This window comes from Thunnus albacares, chromosome 21 (assembly GCF_914725855.1).
Source record: "Thunnus albacares chromosome 21, fThuAlb1.1, whole genome shotgun sequence".
Taxonomy (NCBI): Eukaryota; Metazoa; Chordata; class Actinopteri; order Scombriformes; family Scombridae; genus Thunnus; species Thunnus albacares.
The window spans coordinates 4,113,250-4,131,859 of record NC_058126.1 but is presented as its reverse complement, the minus strand read 5'-3'; the positions used below and the strand labels follow the sequence as shown (position 1 = coordinate 4,131,859).

Genomic DNA, 18,610 nt, shown 5'->3' with positions numbered 1-18,610 from the left:
GTTTTGTCCGATTAAACCCAAAGACGTTCAGTTTAAACTGATATTAAACAGAAAAGCTGTCAATTGTTGCATGGAAGGAGCTGAAAGCAGAGAATATTTGCTGTTTTTGTTTGAAAAATGACTGAAATGATTAATCAGCGAGCAGGTGAATGTAAATAAGACCCAGGTTGTAAAAGAAAAAAAGGGAAAACATGGTGAATAAGCCGTTAAACATGCAGTCCTGCCAGTGTTTGTGCCGTATTTGTGTTATGAGTCAGTGCATGTGTGTGTAAATACTGTATATTCTGTATCACTCGTGACTTGTTTCCAGTTTCATCTCAGTCCCAGTAGACGGTTTATTAAAGCGCTGACGTTTACATGCAGGAAGTAACTTAACCGACTGATTTCAGGTTAAACTGTAAAAACAAGTTAAACGCTGAATAAATGCAGCTGCCTCTGATTCTACTGATCTACTGCAGGTTTCTTTCAATAGAAAAGAAAAGATGGAATATTAATATCTGTGTCAATGACTGTTTGATATAAAGGATTCAAGTGTTTCTGCACATTTTACTATAAATGAATCTTGTTCTTTGCATCACTACAGACGGTTTTTACAGTTTAAAGATTCATCTCATAAACTTGTAGGAACTCGTCGTGTTTCTGATGTGTCCGTTTATATTTTTACGTTGTCAGATTGAAGTTCTGGTTTTATGGTCACACAGTTGGATTGATTAAAAAAAAAAACAAACAGTCACTTTATCTGGTTCACATCATCTGTCTTTATGTTCTGGTGTTGATCTGATGGTCCAAACTTAGATGAATTGTTATGAAATCTTGTTCATGTTGGTCAGAGGATGAATCCTGCCGACTCGGATCCTCTGACTCCTCCTCCAGCGCCACCATGAGGTCGACATTTATGGTTCAGAGAATTGATAAGTTGTTCGGTCTATAAAGTGACAAAAACCTCAAATTATTGTCTGTTTGATACTTTAAATGATATAAAAACTTGGAGGAAATGTTTTTATGTTTGAAAAGTGACTCAAACAATCAATGATGATCAAAATAATTGCTTTTTAAATTAATTTTCATCGATTAATCGTTGCAGCCTCAGTTCAGAGTGAAATATCTCAAGAACTATGTGATGGATTCTCATCAAATTTATAAACTTAGAAAAGATATTCAGTAAATATTCCTGCAGCGCCTCCAGCAAAGCTTTGACTCGCACTGTGAAACGTTTCAACATCAACCTGATCAATCAGCAAAACATTCGGTTCCACTCTGATGATCTTGTGACTTTCTTCTGGCTCCACCATGAGGTTGAGTTTTTAGTTGATTATTAAATCAATCAATATCTCAATTATTTGATAAATGCTGTTTGGTTCACACTACTGAATAGTAAACTTTCAAAACAGTCGCTGGTTTATTTTCTGATCGATTAATCGTTGCAGTTCTACTTTTCTTAAATCAAGTCTCAGATGTTTGGAGCTTCTCATCAAACCTAAAAGATCGAATTAGTCTTTGATTGAAACTGCAGCAACACAAACAACTAAACAAAGATTCAAGTATCTGCAGCTTGTTTTTATAGACGTTAACAGAAACACGGCGGCCGGGAACGAAAGAATTCAGTTTAAATCATGTTTGATTAATGTTTTAGAAATGTTTGGCGGTGATGTCATGCAGAATCAAAAAGCAGATTTTCAGTATTAAATATGAGCCTTTATGAGTGTTTTTGGAGTTTTTAATGCAGGAATGTAAAACATTTTGTTTTTTATTCTCTCAGTTGCGTCTTTTTTAATTTTCTGACGTCATTAAAGGGAAATGTTGCTATTTATTGAGTCAGAAGCTGAAAATTCATCACAGATCTGTTGAAGAGGAGAGACTGGTTTTGAGAAGATGTGTCGCTGTTGAAGTTTGTAAATGTCATTTTTCAAAACCTTGTGAGCTTCATAAACTAAATGATCTCAGAGACAGATACCTGAAAACCTGCACCAGTAAAACCAACGTCTGAATAAAGGAAGGAAAGACAACTGTGCTCTGGAATTAGGAAATCTGTAACTTTAGCAACAATGATTAACTGAAGGAACAGCTGTTTGTGGTCATGACGTCACAAACGGAGCATCAGAGCAGAATCAGCCCTGACTTTAGACTTGCAGGGAACATTTTTACATCTTGAGCTTTGACCATGTTTAACATCCAACATCTGACATCATAACAGTATAAAAATGACAAAAAAGTCACTAAAAGCATCTTATGTCCCCTTTAATGTAACATTCTTTATTTTTTTAACTACCTTTTTAGAATAAAACCTGGAAATTATCAACAGAATCAAGAGAATTAACATAAAACAAATAAGAAAGTGTTGGATTCTCCTCCATCGTGTTGGAATCGATGCTCCTGTTCAATAAAAGTCACGACGCCTCGTTAGCTGATTATCCTTTTTTATTATTTTTCATAGAAAGTCCAACTCTCACTGCAGGTACAAAAACAGAGAGCTGGCGTAGCAGCAGGGCTGAATGCATCTCTGACAGATCAGATAGAGAAGGAAGAGGAGGAGGAGGAAGAAGAAGAGGAAGAGGAGGAGGAGGAGTGAGATGGAGAGAAAGAAGAGAGAAAGCTATTCCCCTGTTTTATAATTACAGAAAGAAAAATCATTCCTTTTACATTCCTTTTTTTTTCCCAAAGCTGTACAACGATAGACGAGGCAAAGATCAACATTTATATATTTCTTATACATATATATATGTATATATATGTATGTATAAAACATACCAAAGAAACAGAGCAGTAAAGTTAAATCCCTTATGTTGACAGACATTCAGATGACCACAGAGAGGAAGAAGAGTAGCTGCAGGATGAATGAATCCTGGTTTTAGACGGATGCAGGACGTCTGGCGCAGAGAGAGAGAGAGAGAGAGAGGACGTGACTTTATGTTTAGTGCTCGCTGATTGTCTTTAGTCGACACAGTCCGTGACTCCTCCTCAAAAATCATCACAGTTCAGAGGAGTTTTTTTTGTTGTTGTTGTTGTTTTTTTTTGCAGCAGAGGCACACACAGGTTCAGCTTTAGGTTACTGCAGAAGGCGACCATGACGCTGACACACGGACGTCTGCGGAAAGACCCTGAATACCGAAAAACCGTGAGATCAACACTCGGATCTGTCGATCATTTCAAAACTGATCCCTGTGATTGATTCTGTGTTGTATTTAAAAGGCCAGTTCACGCACACACACACAGAGAAATAAAGATTTTCACAGCGGCTCAGTGGCTCTTCAGGAGCTTTCGATCGGATCACACTGTCTTCCTCAGTTTGCTTAGTTGTCGTGGATTTGGATGTTCAAATTTCTTTTTTTTTCCGGAGCATTTTAAAGGGATGTTTTTCTCCAATTTTTGGACAATAAGTCAATGACTCGATCTGCGACTGTTGTGATAATCAATTGATCGCTTTAGTCGTTTGTCTTAAAACAAAAATGCCAAAAATGTTCTGGTTGCAGCTTCTCAGATGTGACATTTAGATGCTTTTCTTTGTCGTACATCAGAGTAAACTGTGGGAAACTGTGTCGGACATTGCGTAACAGTTTCCTGACATTTTAAGAGATTAAATAAAGAAGAAGAAATAATCAGGAGATTAATCGATAACGAACATAATCATTAGTTGCAGCCTTACTCACTCTCTCACTGAGAGTAAGAAGATCATCACAACTCTTGTGTCTGTTTGTTAAATGTGAAGCTACAACCAGCAGCCGGTTAGCTTAGCTTAGCATAAAGACTGGAAACAAAGGGAAACTGCTAGCCTGTCCCCAGTTAACAAAAGTTGTTTCTTTTATCCTGACAAAAATTGAGGTGTAAAAAAAGACATTAAGGATTAACTTCCTGGAGTCTTGTTGTCATTGTAACGGTTGCCAGGCAACCAGCAGAGACTCCAACCGGCAGCCAATGAATCATCCGTTTGTGTTTCGGATTAAATAAATGAGATATAATCTGTTAATTAATGAGCTTTAGAGGTGCTGATAGGCGGATTGTGTTTGCTTCAAAAGAGCCAGGCTAGCAGTTTCCCCCCGCTTTCAGTCTTTATGCTAAGCTAAACTAAGCTAAGCTAAGCTAAGCTAAGCTAGCTCTGTGCTTAACACAGACATGAGATTGATATTTCTAAAAACGCTGAACTCCTTAAAGTGAATAACACCGTGTGTCTTCTTGTAATTTGGGTGAACTGACCCTTTAACTGCTTCACTGACAGACCTCCAACATGGCTGCAGGTGGATGTGAAGCCTGCTGAGTTTTTTTTTTTTTTTCTGCTACAGTTTTAACACAGTCTGCTGTTTTTGTTTTGTTTTGTTTTGTTTTAAAGGGCTTTGCTGACAGACATAAACACATTCAGATCACAAACCAGCTGACATCAAGTCGGTCACATGATACAAGAAGAGTTTCATTCCAAAACCAGAAAAAGGAAAAGGCTGATAGTTTTCTGTTTTCCTTTAAACTAAATGATTTCTTTCTTGTTGATGTTAATTTAAGAGCGTCGATGACATAATAACATCAGTAAAGATGAAACGTATCCATCAGGTTTTGGAATAACACTCTTTGTTTTATCAACACAGCATGTCTGATGAATGTCGCCTCTCGTCTCATCATCTCCAACATCTATGTGCTTATTATGTACATCCGCCTCCTCCCGGACAAATGGAAATGCATCATTGTCTTAATTCATTAGAAACCTGAGTTGCTCGACACGTTATGTATTTACAGTTCAGCTCCGTCGGCCGCACACACACACACACACACAGAGATGATGATCAGTCGGCTCGTACAGATCCGGGTTTCAAGTGTTCTCACGCCGCCGATCGTTTGTGGAAGCAGGAAGCTCTCTTGCCTTTTTTTTTTTTTTTGTCGTCCTCTTTTAGGAAGTTTTCCAACATTTTGTCCTCAAAGTAACCAGGTAACAACAACAACATCCTCTTGTTTGTTATGTGGAGGAAAAAAAAAAGGATGATTTCAGCCGAAATATGAATCCTCAACAGGAAACGATTACCGCCATGTTTGTTTTTTTTTAAAATTGTGGTTGTGTAACATGTGACCCGTCTCCTATCGTGGCACCAACAGCCTTCTGAAGATTTAATTTAAATTCATCGCTGTGTTAAAGCTGCACAAGGCAAGAAGTTCTATGTAAAAAAAATACACAATTGAACAGCTTATCAACCAGGAAGATGCTTTAGTTTCACCTGTTTTTGCATAAATCAGCTTCAGGTTAAAGGTTCAGACACTGCTGTGAAAGGTGTCAGATTAAAGAAGAAAATAAAAGGAAACAATCAAATACAAGAGCTCAGTCTGTCTGTTCCACCTCAAAAACCGATGCTGTGAAAAAGAAATTTAAATCGTCGTCACTTTGCATAAATTTAACAAAGTGCTTCAAGTTTTAAAAAAAAATCAAACCTTCCTGAACTTGACTTGTGCAGCTTTAAACTGATTAAAGCTGAGTTGATAATCGTTTTCTCAAATATGAAGGTTTTCTTGTTTCTTCAGTCATCTGTGTGATAATAAACTGAACATCTTTGGGTTGTGGACAAAACAAGACGTCATCTTGTTCTTTGGGAAACAGTGAACGACGTTTTAAAGACCAAACAACTAATCTATTACTGGAGGAAATCATCTGTAACTGCAGCTCTACTGGGTTTGTCAACAGATTCATATCTTTAAAAGTATAAAAACCAAAATGTGCTTTGATGATTTAACTAAAGCTGATGGAGAATATTTGGATTCTTTCTGCATCATGAGCATCAATAATCTATAAAGCTGAAGGTTCTTAACGAGGACGATTATCTACGATTATTGCCTTTAAAACTGGACGAACGTGGAAAACATTCAGGTCAAGAAAAGCTTGATTTCATTTGGACATAAACTGATATATTGATCAGTTGTGAGTGATTCTGATACTTCGACCTCCTGCTGATACTGACGACTGATCACATTATCAGTGGATTTGTCCCAATACTGATCTGGTGTATCTGATCGATGCATCTCTATTGATACGCTGATCAGACACTTCAGCATCGAGCCGTCTGCTGGTCAGTTTGAGTTTTTTTTTTTTGTTCATCGTTTTTTTTTTGCACCTGGAAGTGAAATACTGGAGGTTTCTGACTGCAGGAGACGTTTCTTCACCTTAAAAGGCATCAAGTCAGAGATTAATTAGAACTAGATGCCCTCTTGATGTTTTTGCGGGTTAAATATTTTCGAGGCCGAGGCTGCTCTACTCTGCGTGGGTGAACATTCATCAGTGATTCTGTCCTTTCTCCGTAGACGCCGTCATCTCAGAGGCTACTTGAGGTTTTTAAATGCAGGATCTACATCTACGCAGAACCATCACGACAGTATAATAACAACGATCCTAGCTATTTAAATGCATACGTTAAGATTATTTGTGTTTTCCTATGATCAAATTTTCCCCGTTTTTTTTTTTTTTTGTTGAAGTAAATAAATACAGTACGTTTTTAAATTCCTGACGCGCGCTCAGTCTCTGGGTCCGCGAGGCAGCGCTGATTGTCCGAAGCAAAAAAAAAACGCCACAGAAGGACTCGACCCTCTGCGGCTGGAAAGAGTCGTCGGGTTTTCTGGATGAAAACCTCGCGGACTCTACAGTAAGACAGCAGAAGAGAGCCAATCAGAAGAGTCCGTTAAGGTGCAGGACAGGGTGGGCGGGGCAGAGGAGGAGGAGGAGGTGGGGAAGAGGGGGGGGGGGCGGCGGTCTCTGTGCTCCTATTTGGCGTTAGCGGTTCCTAGGTCCATCAGTAGTCTGTCTCACCAGACCGGACTGGAGAGAAGGGGTCCGGCGGAGGTCAGATCGAGGTCAGAGTTGACAGGAGGTGAGGTGGAGGTGGAGGTGGAGGGGGGGGGGGGAGGGGGAGGGGGAGTGGGCGGGGTTTAAAGGTTGTGAGGTCACAGAGCGGTGGAGGTGATCTTCTTCACCCCCCTCCGCTGGGCCAGAGTGGAGCAGCCCACCGGCTCCAGGACAGGAGGGACGTTCCTGTTGAGAGCGGAGTAGGTGGCGGCCATCGCTCCCTGCAGAGAGAAGAGAAGAAGAGTCAGGAAACGATCAAGAGACCAATCAATTAATTAATAGAGTTTACTGGTCGTCCTTCAACCTCGACTTTAAACGAAGGTGATGGATCTCTGACGCTGGAACGCTCCTCTACTCCATGAACGATCTGTTGGCGTCTTTACAAGCAGCTGAAGACTCGTCTGTTCAGACTCGCCTCAAACTGTCTGTAACTCTGTGTTTTAATGACTTTAGTTGATGTTTTATTGTTTGTTTTTACTGTTTTATGGTTTTATTTTTAATTATTCTACTCTTATGAAGCACTTTGAGACCTTACTCTGTGAAAAGGTGCTTTACTAAATAAACTTTACTCATTTACTAGTAAATTAACAGAAAAATAACCGGCAACGATTTTCATAAAACAAGAAATTTGAAGAAGTCACCTTGAATTCTGGAAACTATTAAACAATCAATCAGTTTAAATAATGAACAGACTCATCAATAATAGAAATATTAGATGCAGCTGTTTCAACAGGCAGCTGTCAGACATGATGCAGTGGACGACACGATTTATTTTTGTTTAAATTGTTTAATTTGTTTAAATTAGCTTCTGTCTGCCGTTAGCTGGTCATGTGACAACATTTTAAGCTCTGTGATTGGACGTTTCTTGCTGAAATGCACCTTGGGAGTCGTAGTTAACTTCTCCACCAATGTTTTGATGTTCACAGGCTTGTTTTTAATCAGAACAAGATGTTTTGTAGCACAGTTGTTCATCTTTTGTGTTGATTTGAGTTTCACTTCTTCAAATGATTCATAAATAGTTAAAAATTCTTTAAACCAGGTTGAAAAGATCAGATGTGAAGAACAAATAAGATCCACCTGCCATCAAACAACCTGAACAAGTGTGTGTGTGTATATACAGTATAAATATATGTAAACAAGTGTGTGTGTGTGTGTATATACAGTATAAATGTATGTAAACAAGTGTGTGTGTGTGTATATACAGTATAAATATATGTAAACGAGTGTGTGTGTATATATACAGTATAATTATATATAAACGAGTGTGTGTGTGTATATACAGTATAAATATATGTAAACGAGTGTGTGTGTGTGTGTGTGTGTGTATACAGTATAAATATATGTAAACGAGTGTGTGTGTGTATATACAGTATAAATATATGTAAACGAGTGTGTGTGTGTGTGTGTGTGTGTATACAGTATAAATATATGTAAACGAGTGTGTGTGTGTATACAGTATAAATATATGTAAACGAGTGTGTGTGTGTGTATATACAGTATAAATATATGTAAACGAGTGTGTGTGTATATACAGTATAAATATATGTAAACGAGTGTGTGTGTGTATATACAGTATAAATATATGTAAACGAGTGTGTGTGTGTGTGTGTGTGTATACAGTATAAATATATGTAAACGAGTGTGTGTGTGTATATACAGTATAAATATATGTAAACGAGTGTGTGTGTATATACAGTATAAATATATGTAAACGAGTGTGTGTGTGTATATACAGTATAAATATATGTAAACGAGTGTGTGTGTGTATATACAGTATAAATATATGTAAACGAGTGTGTGTGTGTATATACAGTATAAATATATGTAAACGAGTGTGTGTGTGTATATACAGTATAAATATATGTAAACGAGTGTGTGTGTATATACAGTATAAATATATGTAAACGAGTGTGTGTGTATATACAGTATAAATATATGTAAACAAGTGTGTGTGTATATACAGTATAAATATATGTAAACGAGTGTGTGTGTATATACAGTATAAATATATGTAAACGAGTGTGTGTGTATATACAGTATAAATATATGTAAACGAGTGTGTGTGTATATACAGTATAAATATATGTAAACGAGTGTGTGTGTGTATATACAGTATAAATATATGTAAACGAGTGTGTGTGTATATACAGTATAAATATATGTAAACGAGTGTGTGTGTATATACAGTATAAATATATGTAAACGAGTGTGTGTGTATATACAGTATAAATATATGTAAACGAGTGTGTGTGTGTATATACAGTATAAATATATGTAAACGAGTGTGTGTGTGTATATACAGTATAAATATATGTAAACGAGTGTGTGTGTGTATATACAGTATAAATATATGTAAACGAGTGTGTGTGTGTATATACAGTATAAATATATGTAAACGAGTGTGTGTGTGTATATACAGTATAAATATATGTAAACGAGTGTGTGTGTGTATATACAGTATAAATATATGTAAACGAGTGTGAGTGTGTGTATACAGTATAAATATATGTAAACGAGTGTGTGTGTGTATATACAGTATAAATATATGTAAACGAGTGTGAGTGTGTATATACAGTATAATTAAATGCATCACCTTGACGAGGTGCGGGGCGTCCTGTCTGTTCAGGGTGTATTTGGGCAGCTGGTCTCTGTGAGTCACCCAGGGGTGTCGGAGGACCTGACCTGCCGTCAGCCGCTGGTGGGGGTCGACGTGCAGCATCTTGGATACCAGGTCCTGTGAGGAGGGGTCAGAGGTCACATGTGAGGGTCAGGGTCAAATGTCAAACGTTAGAAATCACCTTCTGCATGTTGAGGTCAACGTACAGTCACCTGAACTGAGAATAAACTCCTGTCCAGTACTGGTGTGACATATTTAACTGGTTTTCCAAACAATATAAAATAAACTTTCAGTCAGACTGTAATCTGGTTGCTCTTCTCTCCCATCAGAGATTAATTTTACTAAACAGGAAGTCTTCATCGTCTACATGTTTCAGAAGACGCTCAACCAAACGTTCGCTACTGCTGAGATGGAACAGATTCGTTTTTAGCGAATGGAATTCATACTTTTTGTAGATGTGGAAGCTTGATGAGACTTTACTGTATAACTCATGAGCTCTGCTGCTATGTTGCAGACTGACTGATACTCTGGCAGCTTCCCTCCATGTGTGTTTTCTTTTTGTTTGTTTTGTTTTGTTTTTCTTCGGACTATTCCTGTCTTCATTTCTGTTGTTGTTGTTGTTTCTGTTGATGTAATAGTATTGTGTGTTTTATATGTTTGTTTTAATTGTAAAGACAATAAATAAATAAAAACACCAACATATACAACCAAAGAGTTGATTTGTTTGCTCCTGTTAGCTGTGTTTGGTTGAATGTGTGTGTGTGTGTGTGTGTTTGTTTGTAGGTGTGTGTGTGTGTGTGTGTGTTTGGGTGTGTGTGTGTGTGCGTCAGCGTTCACACCTTCGCCTCAGCAGAAACAGAGTTCCAGTATCCTCCGCTAAGTGAGAACTTCCCGCTGCCGATACGAGCCAGGATCTCCTCCGGCGTGTCCTCTGGACCGTTAGCAAACGGAGTGAAACTGGAGATGAACATAGAGAACCAAGGACAAGAGGAGGAGGAGGAGGAGATGAAGAACAGTAAAAAACAAGCTTCATAAACATTATTATGCACCTGAATCTTTCACATTTTCTCTCCTCGTAGGGACTCATTACTGATGTGATTTAGACTCACAAGAAGAGTCTTAAAGTCTTAAAAAATTAAGTTCAATATCATTTTTATTTTAATTTTCTTCCCCAGAAAAGTCAAATCTGATGTTCTGATGTAAACACTTTAACCACAGTGCAGTAAACCTACCCTGTCAGCATCGTGTAGAGCAGGACTCCCAGACTCCAGATGTCACAGGCTGCATCGTAGCCCTGCTTCTTCAACACCTGCAACACACACAACAAACTGTTTCACCTCACAGATAAACATCTGTTTTCCTGCTTTCTCTCGCTGCTCCAACACACAACTTCAACACCTTTTATGCATGTATTTACACTTCATGTCAGCTGAGTGTTGATGTTCATATGACCTCGTTTTTGTAAAATATTTAAACATTTATTATATTTTGCTCAGTTTTGTTAACTTTTACATGCTGTTCAGGGTAAATTTAACCTGTTTTTACATTTGAGAGCCATAAAAACATAAATATGAAAGGAAATAAATTCAAGCTAAGTCAAAAACTCAAAATTCAAGATAACAATCGAGTCTGAATGGAATTTATTTATTTTAGGGTTCTTGTATCTGAATTTAAAATAAATATTTATACTGAAAACAAAGTTTTTTAAACTGTACAACTTGAAAGTGACTATTTATAAAGTCACAAAGTGAAATTTAGACGCCGACACATAAATTCTGAAAGACGGTTTTCAAAGTCAAATATTCTAGTATTTAAATAATGAATCGTTTGTTGCAGCCTAAATTACAAACATCTGATTTCAGAGCAACAAATTAAAAACAATCTCGTGCCCTACTGCTTATAAAACAGATATAAAAGATGACACAGAGCGGGCGGCGTACCTCAGGGGCCACAAAGTTGGCAGTGTAACACGGCGTCATGAGCAGGCCGTTCTCCGCCCTCAGCTGTTTGGCGAAGCCGAAGTCGCAGATCCGGATGGACTCGGCGTTCCCGCTCTCGTCCACGTAGAGGATGTTACTGGGCTTCAGGTCTCTGTGCACCACCTGCAAAACACAACACACAGGAAGGTCAGTTTTTCAGGTCTAAAGCGCCGTAAACCCGCCGGGACGGAGACGTATAAAACGTACCCCTTGTACGTGCAGGTACTCCACCGTCTTGGTGATGGTGTAGAGGACGGCGCTGGCTTCTCTCTCAGAGAAAAACTTCTGTCGGAGGATTTTGTCCAGCAGCTCGCCGCCTTTCATCAGCTCCGTCACCAGGAACACCGACCGGCCGTCGTCGTACACCTACAGCATCAAAAATAACACTTTAGTCACATTTAATATGCACAAATATTATAAATATTATGTGTATCTTATGCATTGTATAGATAAGAGACATTAACTAAAACTGGCAAACACTTTCTGTAACTATCTTTTCAAAAAAAAGCAGAACTGAATAAAAAAAACATGAATGCAGATAAATTTGTCTTGTAGTTACTGGAGCTGATGCAAGTGAGGACGTTTTCACCCAGCAGCAAGATTATATTTTTAACTCTAATTAGAGTGAGTCACTGAAAAACTGAAACTACCCTGAAAGGATTTTTAAAGGCAGGAAAGTATTTTTTTACATTTTTAACATTTTTTTTGTCCACCAGCAACATCAACTGATATTCAGGTTGACTTAGCGGTACGAAAGTGACCCCGACACACTGATCACTGAGTAAATGCAGCATATAAACCCTTAAAAAACAATACAGGCTGATTTGATATAATAAAACAGCTGCTTTAAAGCCTCTGGAAAGGCAAATCCATGATTGGTTATTAATGATGTAATTTAGGATCTGATGTGCATATAGTAAACAGCTAAAAACTATGAGAACATAGCCTCTGACATAGTCTATGTAATTCTTCAGAAAGTTTCTCTCTTCCCTTGTTACTGGGTTGCAGTTAGGCGGGGCTAAACTAGGGAATTTATTACATAATAACTGACTTCACAACACTTACTCTTGTCTCCTGCATGCAGTGCACTTTTCTTTGCTTTTAGCTAGATTGAGAATTCAAATTAGCCTGATATGGTTTGAAAGTTACTGTGTTAAGCTAACTAGCAGACTCAGGTACACCACCCAAATCTGTATTAATCACGGAGTGGAGTGTGGATAAGTAGCTCAAAAGTGTAGTAAAGTAAAGCTAATGCTAACCGTTTCATGTAAGTGAATGGAAGATGCTAAAACACTTAGCTTCGTAGTCTGGGAGGTATAATTAATTAAAAACAGATATGTGTGGTCTACTCTAGTCTGCTAGTTAGCCGATTAGTCAAGATAACTAGTAGACCACCGGGGTAATTGATAATAAGCTCAAAAGTTTTGAATAGAAAAGCTAATGCTAACCATTTCATGTAAGTGAATGGAAGATGCTAAAACGATTAGCATCATACTCTGGGAGGTTTAGTTAAATAAAAACAGATTTGGGTGGTTTAACCTGCTTTGCTAGTTAGTCGATTAGTCAAGCTTTCTAACCAAGTAGTGTCCATTTGATAGATTTGGTATTTTATTCCATATCAGCAAAACGTTTTAGTGAATGAATAGAAAATAAAACGGTACTTGAGCTGAAAGTGAGCTGTCAATCAAACGTGATCTGGACACGCCCACACAGTCCTGAGAAATGCTTTGAGCAGCCAAATGAGCTGTTTCTGAGCTAAGTCTTCTAATAGTTATGAATGTTTATTTTCATTCAGATTTTTGTGGATGCTTCATGAGACACTCAACTTTGATATCATATATGCATTTTTATGATTTCAAGCCACGTTTCCAGAAGCTTTAAGAGTGGATTCGTCCTATAAAAGTGTTAAAATGATAAATAAAACCAGTACGACTCACGTCCTTGAGAGTGATGATGTTGGGGTGCTGCCCGTATCTCAGCAGGATCTCCACCTCCTCCGTCGGGTCCCTCTTGGCCTTATTGATGATCTGGAACCATAACAAACAGCGTTCACGGTGTAAGAAAGCTGCACACAGATGTTACGCTGCAGACTCTGTGGATGGTGATTGATGTGTTTTACCTTGACAGCGTACTCCATGCCGGTTCCTTTGTGCACACCGCGCCTACAGATGGAGTAGGAGCCGACGCCGATGTCCTCTTTGATCTCATAGGCGTCTGAGAACTGGGACGTACTTCTGTGAAGCTGCTACATGCAAAAAACAGACTTTAATACATATATTACTGGTGATAATTCATAATTAGGGTATTAGGATGTTAGGAGACAGTCCTGGATGTAGCCACGTCTCTTTACTGGAGGTGGAGACGTTTACCAGACATCTGGGACACATTATTAGTGATGTAACCTGGAGTAATCAGGTGTTTTTGGGTCTTTCAACATCACACACACTTGTCTAGATAACCCAGCCAACCAGGATTGATCTTAGTGAACAAAACTCTGTCATATCATCAGCTTTTAAGTTGATATGTTGAACTTGTTAGATGCTTATTTCCACATCCAGCAGTTACGGAGCAACATTATCATTCATGTGGAGTCATGTTTCTGTCCACCTGGTGAATGTGAGTCCAATATTCACTCTCTTTTAGCTCTGTTTTAGCTCTCTACCAACTCCTGAGGGAAATATCTGGCTCTTTAGCTGCTAAATGCTCCACTATGTTCACCAGCTAGTCTACAGCTAACTGTGTCTGTTTGGTGCTGAGCAGGTAGTGTACAGTGGCTTTTTACAGCTTTTTCTCTGAAATCGACGCTATGAGACGCTGAGAGTGAACCAGAACAGTAAAGTTGCAGCCGGACGGATAAACAATGAGCTGAAACTCACTATAAAGCTCCGTAAAGCCGAGAGGAGCTGCAGAGTCACTGATAATTCTCTGTAGGTTCATCACTACGAGTCACAACCAACACATGACACACTGACAGATCAGACATTAGTATTATAAGGAACATCTATTATAGCAACTTTAAGGTTAGTGACACTGAAGAGAAGATATAATCAAATCTTATGAAGCCAATCGCTCTTCCTGATTATCAAAAAGGCATTCTTCCACAATATGTTATCTAGTTTAGAGCCACAGAAACCTGTAGCTGCTATATTTGTTGCAGATGCAGAAGTGATCGCCACTTCTGTTTTACTGTGTATTCTGTTTTTCTGTTGTTATTTAGATTTGCGAAGTAGACTAGAAGCACTAAAACGATGGAAATCCACAATCATCCATCCAGGTGAAAAGAAGCTGTGAAGCTTCAGCTGTCAAAATCAGTCAAATCATGTAGATATCATCCAAATTTACAGTATTTTTAGTATAAATTTACCTCATTTTGTTACAATCCTTCCACTACTGCACAACATGGAAACACAAGGAGAGAATTTCTTACTAAAAAGGCTTTAAAGTCGACAGATATCTGCTCGATTTGACTGATTTAAATGGCCGAAGCTTCATATTAGCTTCAGATAAACTTTTGAATACGTTTTCACACAAAACAAGGACTGAAGAGATCTTTAAATGTCCAGTATGGTTTTGTTAGCTGACTATTGTCTTGTGAACGTGTCCTTAAACCCAATAAATCTGACTTTGCCTCTGAGACATGTTAAATACAGCGTTTAGGTGTGTTTACCTGTACAATAGCATTGGGTAACGGTTGTGTTTCCTCCTCTGTTATGGCCACAAAACTGAATCCTCTGAACAGCTGATGAGCGTTGGCACTGGGTGGGACCCCCGGAGAGTCTGAAACACACACACACACACACACACACACACACACACACACACACACACACACACACACACACACACACACACACACACAGAGCTGTTCATCCTCACTGCTCAATGAAATCAGATTTTATTCAGGATGTAGTTCAGCTCAGCAGCGTGTGAGGAGGAGGAGGAGGAGGAGGAGGAGGAGGAGGAGGAGGAGGAGTGTGTACCTCTGGGTGTTTTAGCTGTGAACTCCGGATCAAAATAGAAAGTGTCGTCAGGTCGTCCTGCAGCCGGTTTGAAAGGAGGGTGGAGCTCTCTGCGGAACAGTTTCTAAAGAGAGAAGAAGAATATTAAAACCTCAGCGGAGAAACACGGTGTCAACGACAGAATGAGGAAAGTCAGATCATTCATTTCTGATCGCTGCTGTGGCTGAAATTAAACACTCGTTGAATGAAGACACTTACGTTCCAGTCGATGGTGTTGAAGAACTGATGCCTCTTGATCTCCTCGACTCCGTCTGGTCCAGCTCCTACAACACATTAAACATCAGTCTGGTGCAGTTGGACTTTACATTTAATAACCTGTGAGCATGGATTACTTAAATAAGAGCTCTCCATTTATCTATTTTGCCTATTTTATTGCTGTGACTCAGACGTAGAGCTGCTCGTCTACTAATCGGAAGATCGGCGGTTCGATCCCCGGCTCCTCCGGTCCGCATGTTGAAGTGTCCTCGAGCGAGATACCGAACCCCAAACTGCTCCTAAAGGCTGCGCCATCGATGTGTGAACGAGCAGGACGTTGTTATGAAACAGTGAATGTTGGCGTGTCGTGTAAAAGCGCTTTGAGTGGACAGAAGACGTGATATTTACAACTGCAGCACATTTACCGTTTACGTCCTGCAGATGGCAGCAAACGCATTCAGTCAGAGGATATTTATGCTGCACAAATTATTAAATTGAGAGAACGAAATTAGATTTTTCTTTCTCATGTGCATGTCTTTGGTGATGAAGGGTTTCTGCAGGCTTCAAGATAAATTTAAGACTTTTTAAGACCAAATAAAATGCAGTTTAATACTTTTGTTCACCGTCCAAAGTCTGAAAGTATGATGGAGAAACAGTAGAGACAATATGGACTAGATTTATTTATTATTATAATCACAATAAATCCTCATGATATAATAAATCTTGACCTGACATGCAGCAGAAAATGCATGGATGGATTAACCAATAAAAAGAGTTTTTGAAACTCTTTAAATAAGGATTGAACAGCTTCCTGCAGGACAATCAACTGCTGAAACAATCACACTTTTAATTTAAAGATGTAAAACATCACAGTCTACGACGGGCAGGAAAAAATAGTTTGTAAATTAAAATTAAGGCTTTTAACACCTTCTAAGACCTTTTTTTTTTAAAAGAAACCAAATTCAATTCAAGACTTCTCAAGACAAACAACTGCGGTTTTTAATCACTTCCTATTGACTCTGCTGTTTGACAGCTTGATGAAAGTTTGATGTGTTTGAATATGAATTAAAGGATTTTTGCTTTACAACCCAGTGTTAGAAAGTCTAGACGTGTAATCTCATCCTCCATGAAATCCCCTTTTTTGTAATTATCTTTTAATTTTTCCCGTCTTCACTGAGTTATACAGTGAAATCAATAATCTGTTTGCATATCCTCCACATACTAAATCGTTGTGTTGCTTCAGCCGTGCGTGGACGAGTTTGATCTCGTTTTAAACTGAATTTACCTAATCTGTTGCCGGGGTTACGTTTGAACAGGTTCCTGAGGAGACTCTGAGCTTCTGAACTCAAGAACTGAGGCATCCCCAACTTGGCCCTGCGGACACACAAAGACAAATGTTTTATATGTTTTTAAAAGAAATCAAAGAAACAGAATAAGTGCAGTTTGTTGCAGCTGTCATCAAATACTGTAAATCCAAACTGAAAGTATGTGAAAGACAACACGCTGGTATATCTCACACACACACAGGAAACACACTCAGCATTCTGCAGAGAGTCACATCAGCATTTTTTTTTTTTTTTTTTTACAGACAGACACCGAGAGTGAAAGAGAGACGACGCAGGAAGTGGGACGGGTTAATATTTCCTGCAAATCTTTTTTTTTTTTTTATTCTCTGAACCTAATTAGACTCTCTCACCTCTCATCCTCCGCTTCGCCTCCCTCCTAATTCTCTTTCGCCGCCTCCCTCGGCGTTGTAAATTGCTATCGCTTTAACACTCTTATCTCTCCTCTGATCCGTCCGTCCAGCCAGCCGGCCAGCCGGCCAGCCTTCCTCATCTACACCCTCATCTTCCTCCTGAGTGCTGCACTTTATCTCCTCTAATATAAATCCTTCACTTTCCCCCTCTGGGCTGACTCCATGGAAGGAGGAAGGAAGAGGAGGAGGAGGAGGAGGAGGAGAAACAATGTCTCTTCCTCTACTTTCTCTCTCCGTCTCATCTCGGATGAACACTGAGCTGTAATAAAGCTGTTAGGAGGTGATTGGATGAGAGTTTGCCGACAGTATAAAGTTTCTTACTTGAGGATCATGGTCATCGTCTCCTTCCGGTCTTTGCCTTGAAACGGCAGCGTTCCCGTCAGCATCTCAAACTGGAAGACAGAGAAAACACACACGTCACCACCGGTCAGGAGGTTTATCGTTTTTATTAAACAACATCAGCAAAATGTGTTTCTTGTAGAATAAGTAGCTGAACTATTGTTACTACTCCGATAACAACCAGAGGTGCTTCTGCAGGTGTCGGGAGGGACGAGGAGAGGTTGTGGAAGAGCTCAACAAAAAAAAATGTGTCCACATATTTGTGTCGAGGAGGAAAACAACAATCGAAACAGGATAAATTTGGTAAATTTACCTCCGACCAACCTGAGCCAGTTAAAACACTTTAAAGACGTTGAGCGTGGAGAGGCAGTGATTGGTCGATCAACAAAATATGATTCGGCAACTATTTTGATAATCGAATAATCGTTTTAGTCGCTTTTTTTTTAGCAAAAAATGCCAGAAATTCTCTGGTTTCAGCTTCTCATGACAGTAAACTGAGTATTGTAAGTTTTGGACAAAACAAGATATTTGAAGATGTTCCCTTTGACTCTGGGAAATTATAACGGGCATTTATTTTTTGTGTTTACTGACATTTTATAGACAAAACGACTAGTCAGTTAATCAAGAAAACAATCAGCTGATGAATCAATAATAAAAATAATCGTTAGTCGCAGCTGTATTTGAATGCATGAAACTTGACTGGTAGAAAGTCAGCAGAGAAGAAGAAACAGTTAGCTAGAAGAAGCAGATCAGAGGTTTAAATAATTAGCAAAAAATAGATAAACATTTGAAATAATTAGTCAGAAGTAACAGATAAATTGTTGAAATAGTTAGAAAAATAATGAGTAAAAGCTTAAAATATCCAGCGTCTGACACTCTCAGTGGTAGCAGAACCAA

The 18,610-nt window shown here is 38.8% G+C and overlaps 1 protein-coding gene and 1 long non-coding RNA gene across 3 annotated transcripts in view; both read right to left on the bottom strand.

Moving 5' to 3' along the window:
- Window position 1: 1 nt before the first annotated feature.
- Window positions 2-2,176, bottom strand: LOC122972116. Its single transcript, XR_006399638.1, has 2 exons — window positions 1,955-2,176; window positions 2-1,913 (listed from the first exon to the last, which is right to left on the bottom strand). It is a non-coding gene; the product is annotated as an uncharacterized LOC122972116 (long non-coding RNA).
- A 775-nt stretch (window positions 2,177-2,951) lies between these two features.
- Window positions 2,952-18,610, bottom strand: part of rps6ka3b (ribosomal protein S6 kinase, polypeptide 3b) — a 65,359-nt gene continuing 49,700 nt past the window's right edge. The window contains exons 10-22 of one of the 2 annotated variants that reach the window (XM_044338867.1): window positions 17,696-17,766; window positions 16,904-16,992; window positions 15,622-15,686; window positions 15,385-15,487; window positions 15,072-15,181; window positions 13,524-13,646; window positions 13,342-13,431; window positions 11,612-11,770; window positions 11,366-11,527; window positions 10,658-10,734; window positions 10,265-10,382; window positions 9,402-9,542; window positions 2,952-7,029 (exon numbers count right to left, since the gene is read on the bottom strand). In XM_044338867.1, coding sequence (XP_044194802.1) covers window positions 6,907-7,029; window positions 9,402-9,542; window positions 10,265-10,382; window positions 10,658-10,734; window positions 11,366-11,527; window positions 11,612-11,770; window positions 13,342-13,431; window positions 13,524-13,646; window positions 15,072-15,181; window positions 15,385-15,487; window positions 15,622-15,686; window positions 16,904-16,992; window positions 17,696-17,766 — 1,431 coding nt within the window. In that variant the 3' untranslated portion in view covers window positions 2,952-6,906. Of the gene's footprint in view, window positions 7,030-9,401; window positions 9,543-10,264; window positions 10,383-10,657; window positions 10,735-11,365; window positions 11,528-11,611; window positions 11,771-13,341; window positions 13,432-13,523; window positions 13,650-15,071; window positions 15,182-15,384; window positions 15,488-15,621; window positions 15,687-16,903; window positions 16,993-17,695; window positions 17,767-18,610 lie in introns of both variants that reach the window. The other variant, XM_044338866.1, reaches the window with a different exon arrangement.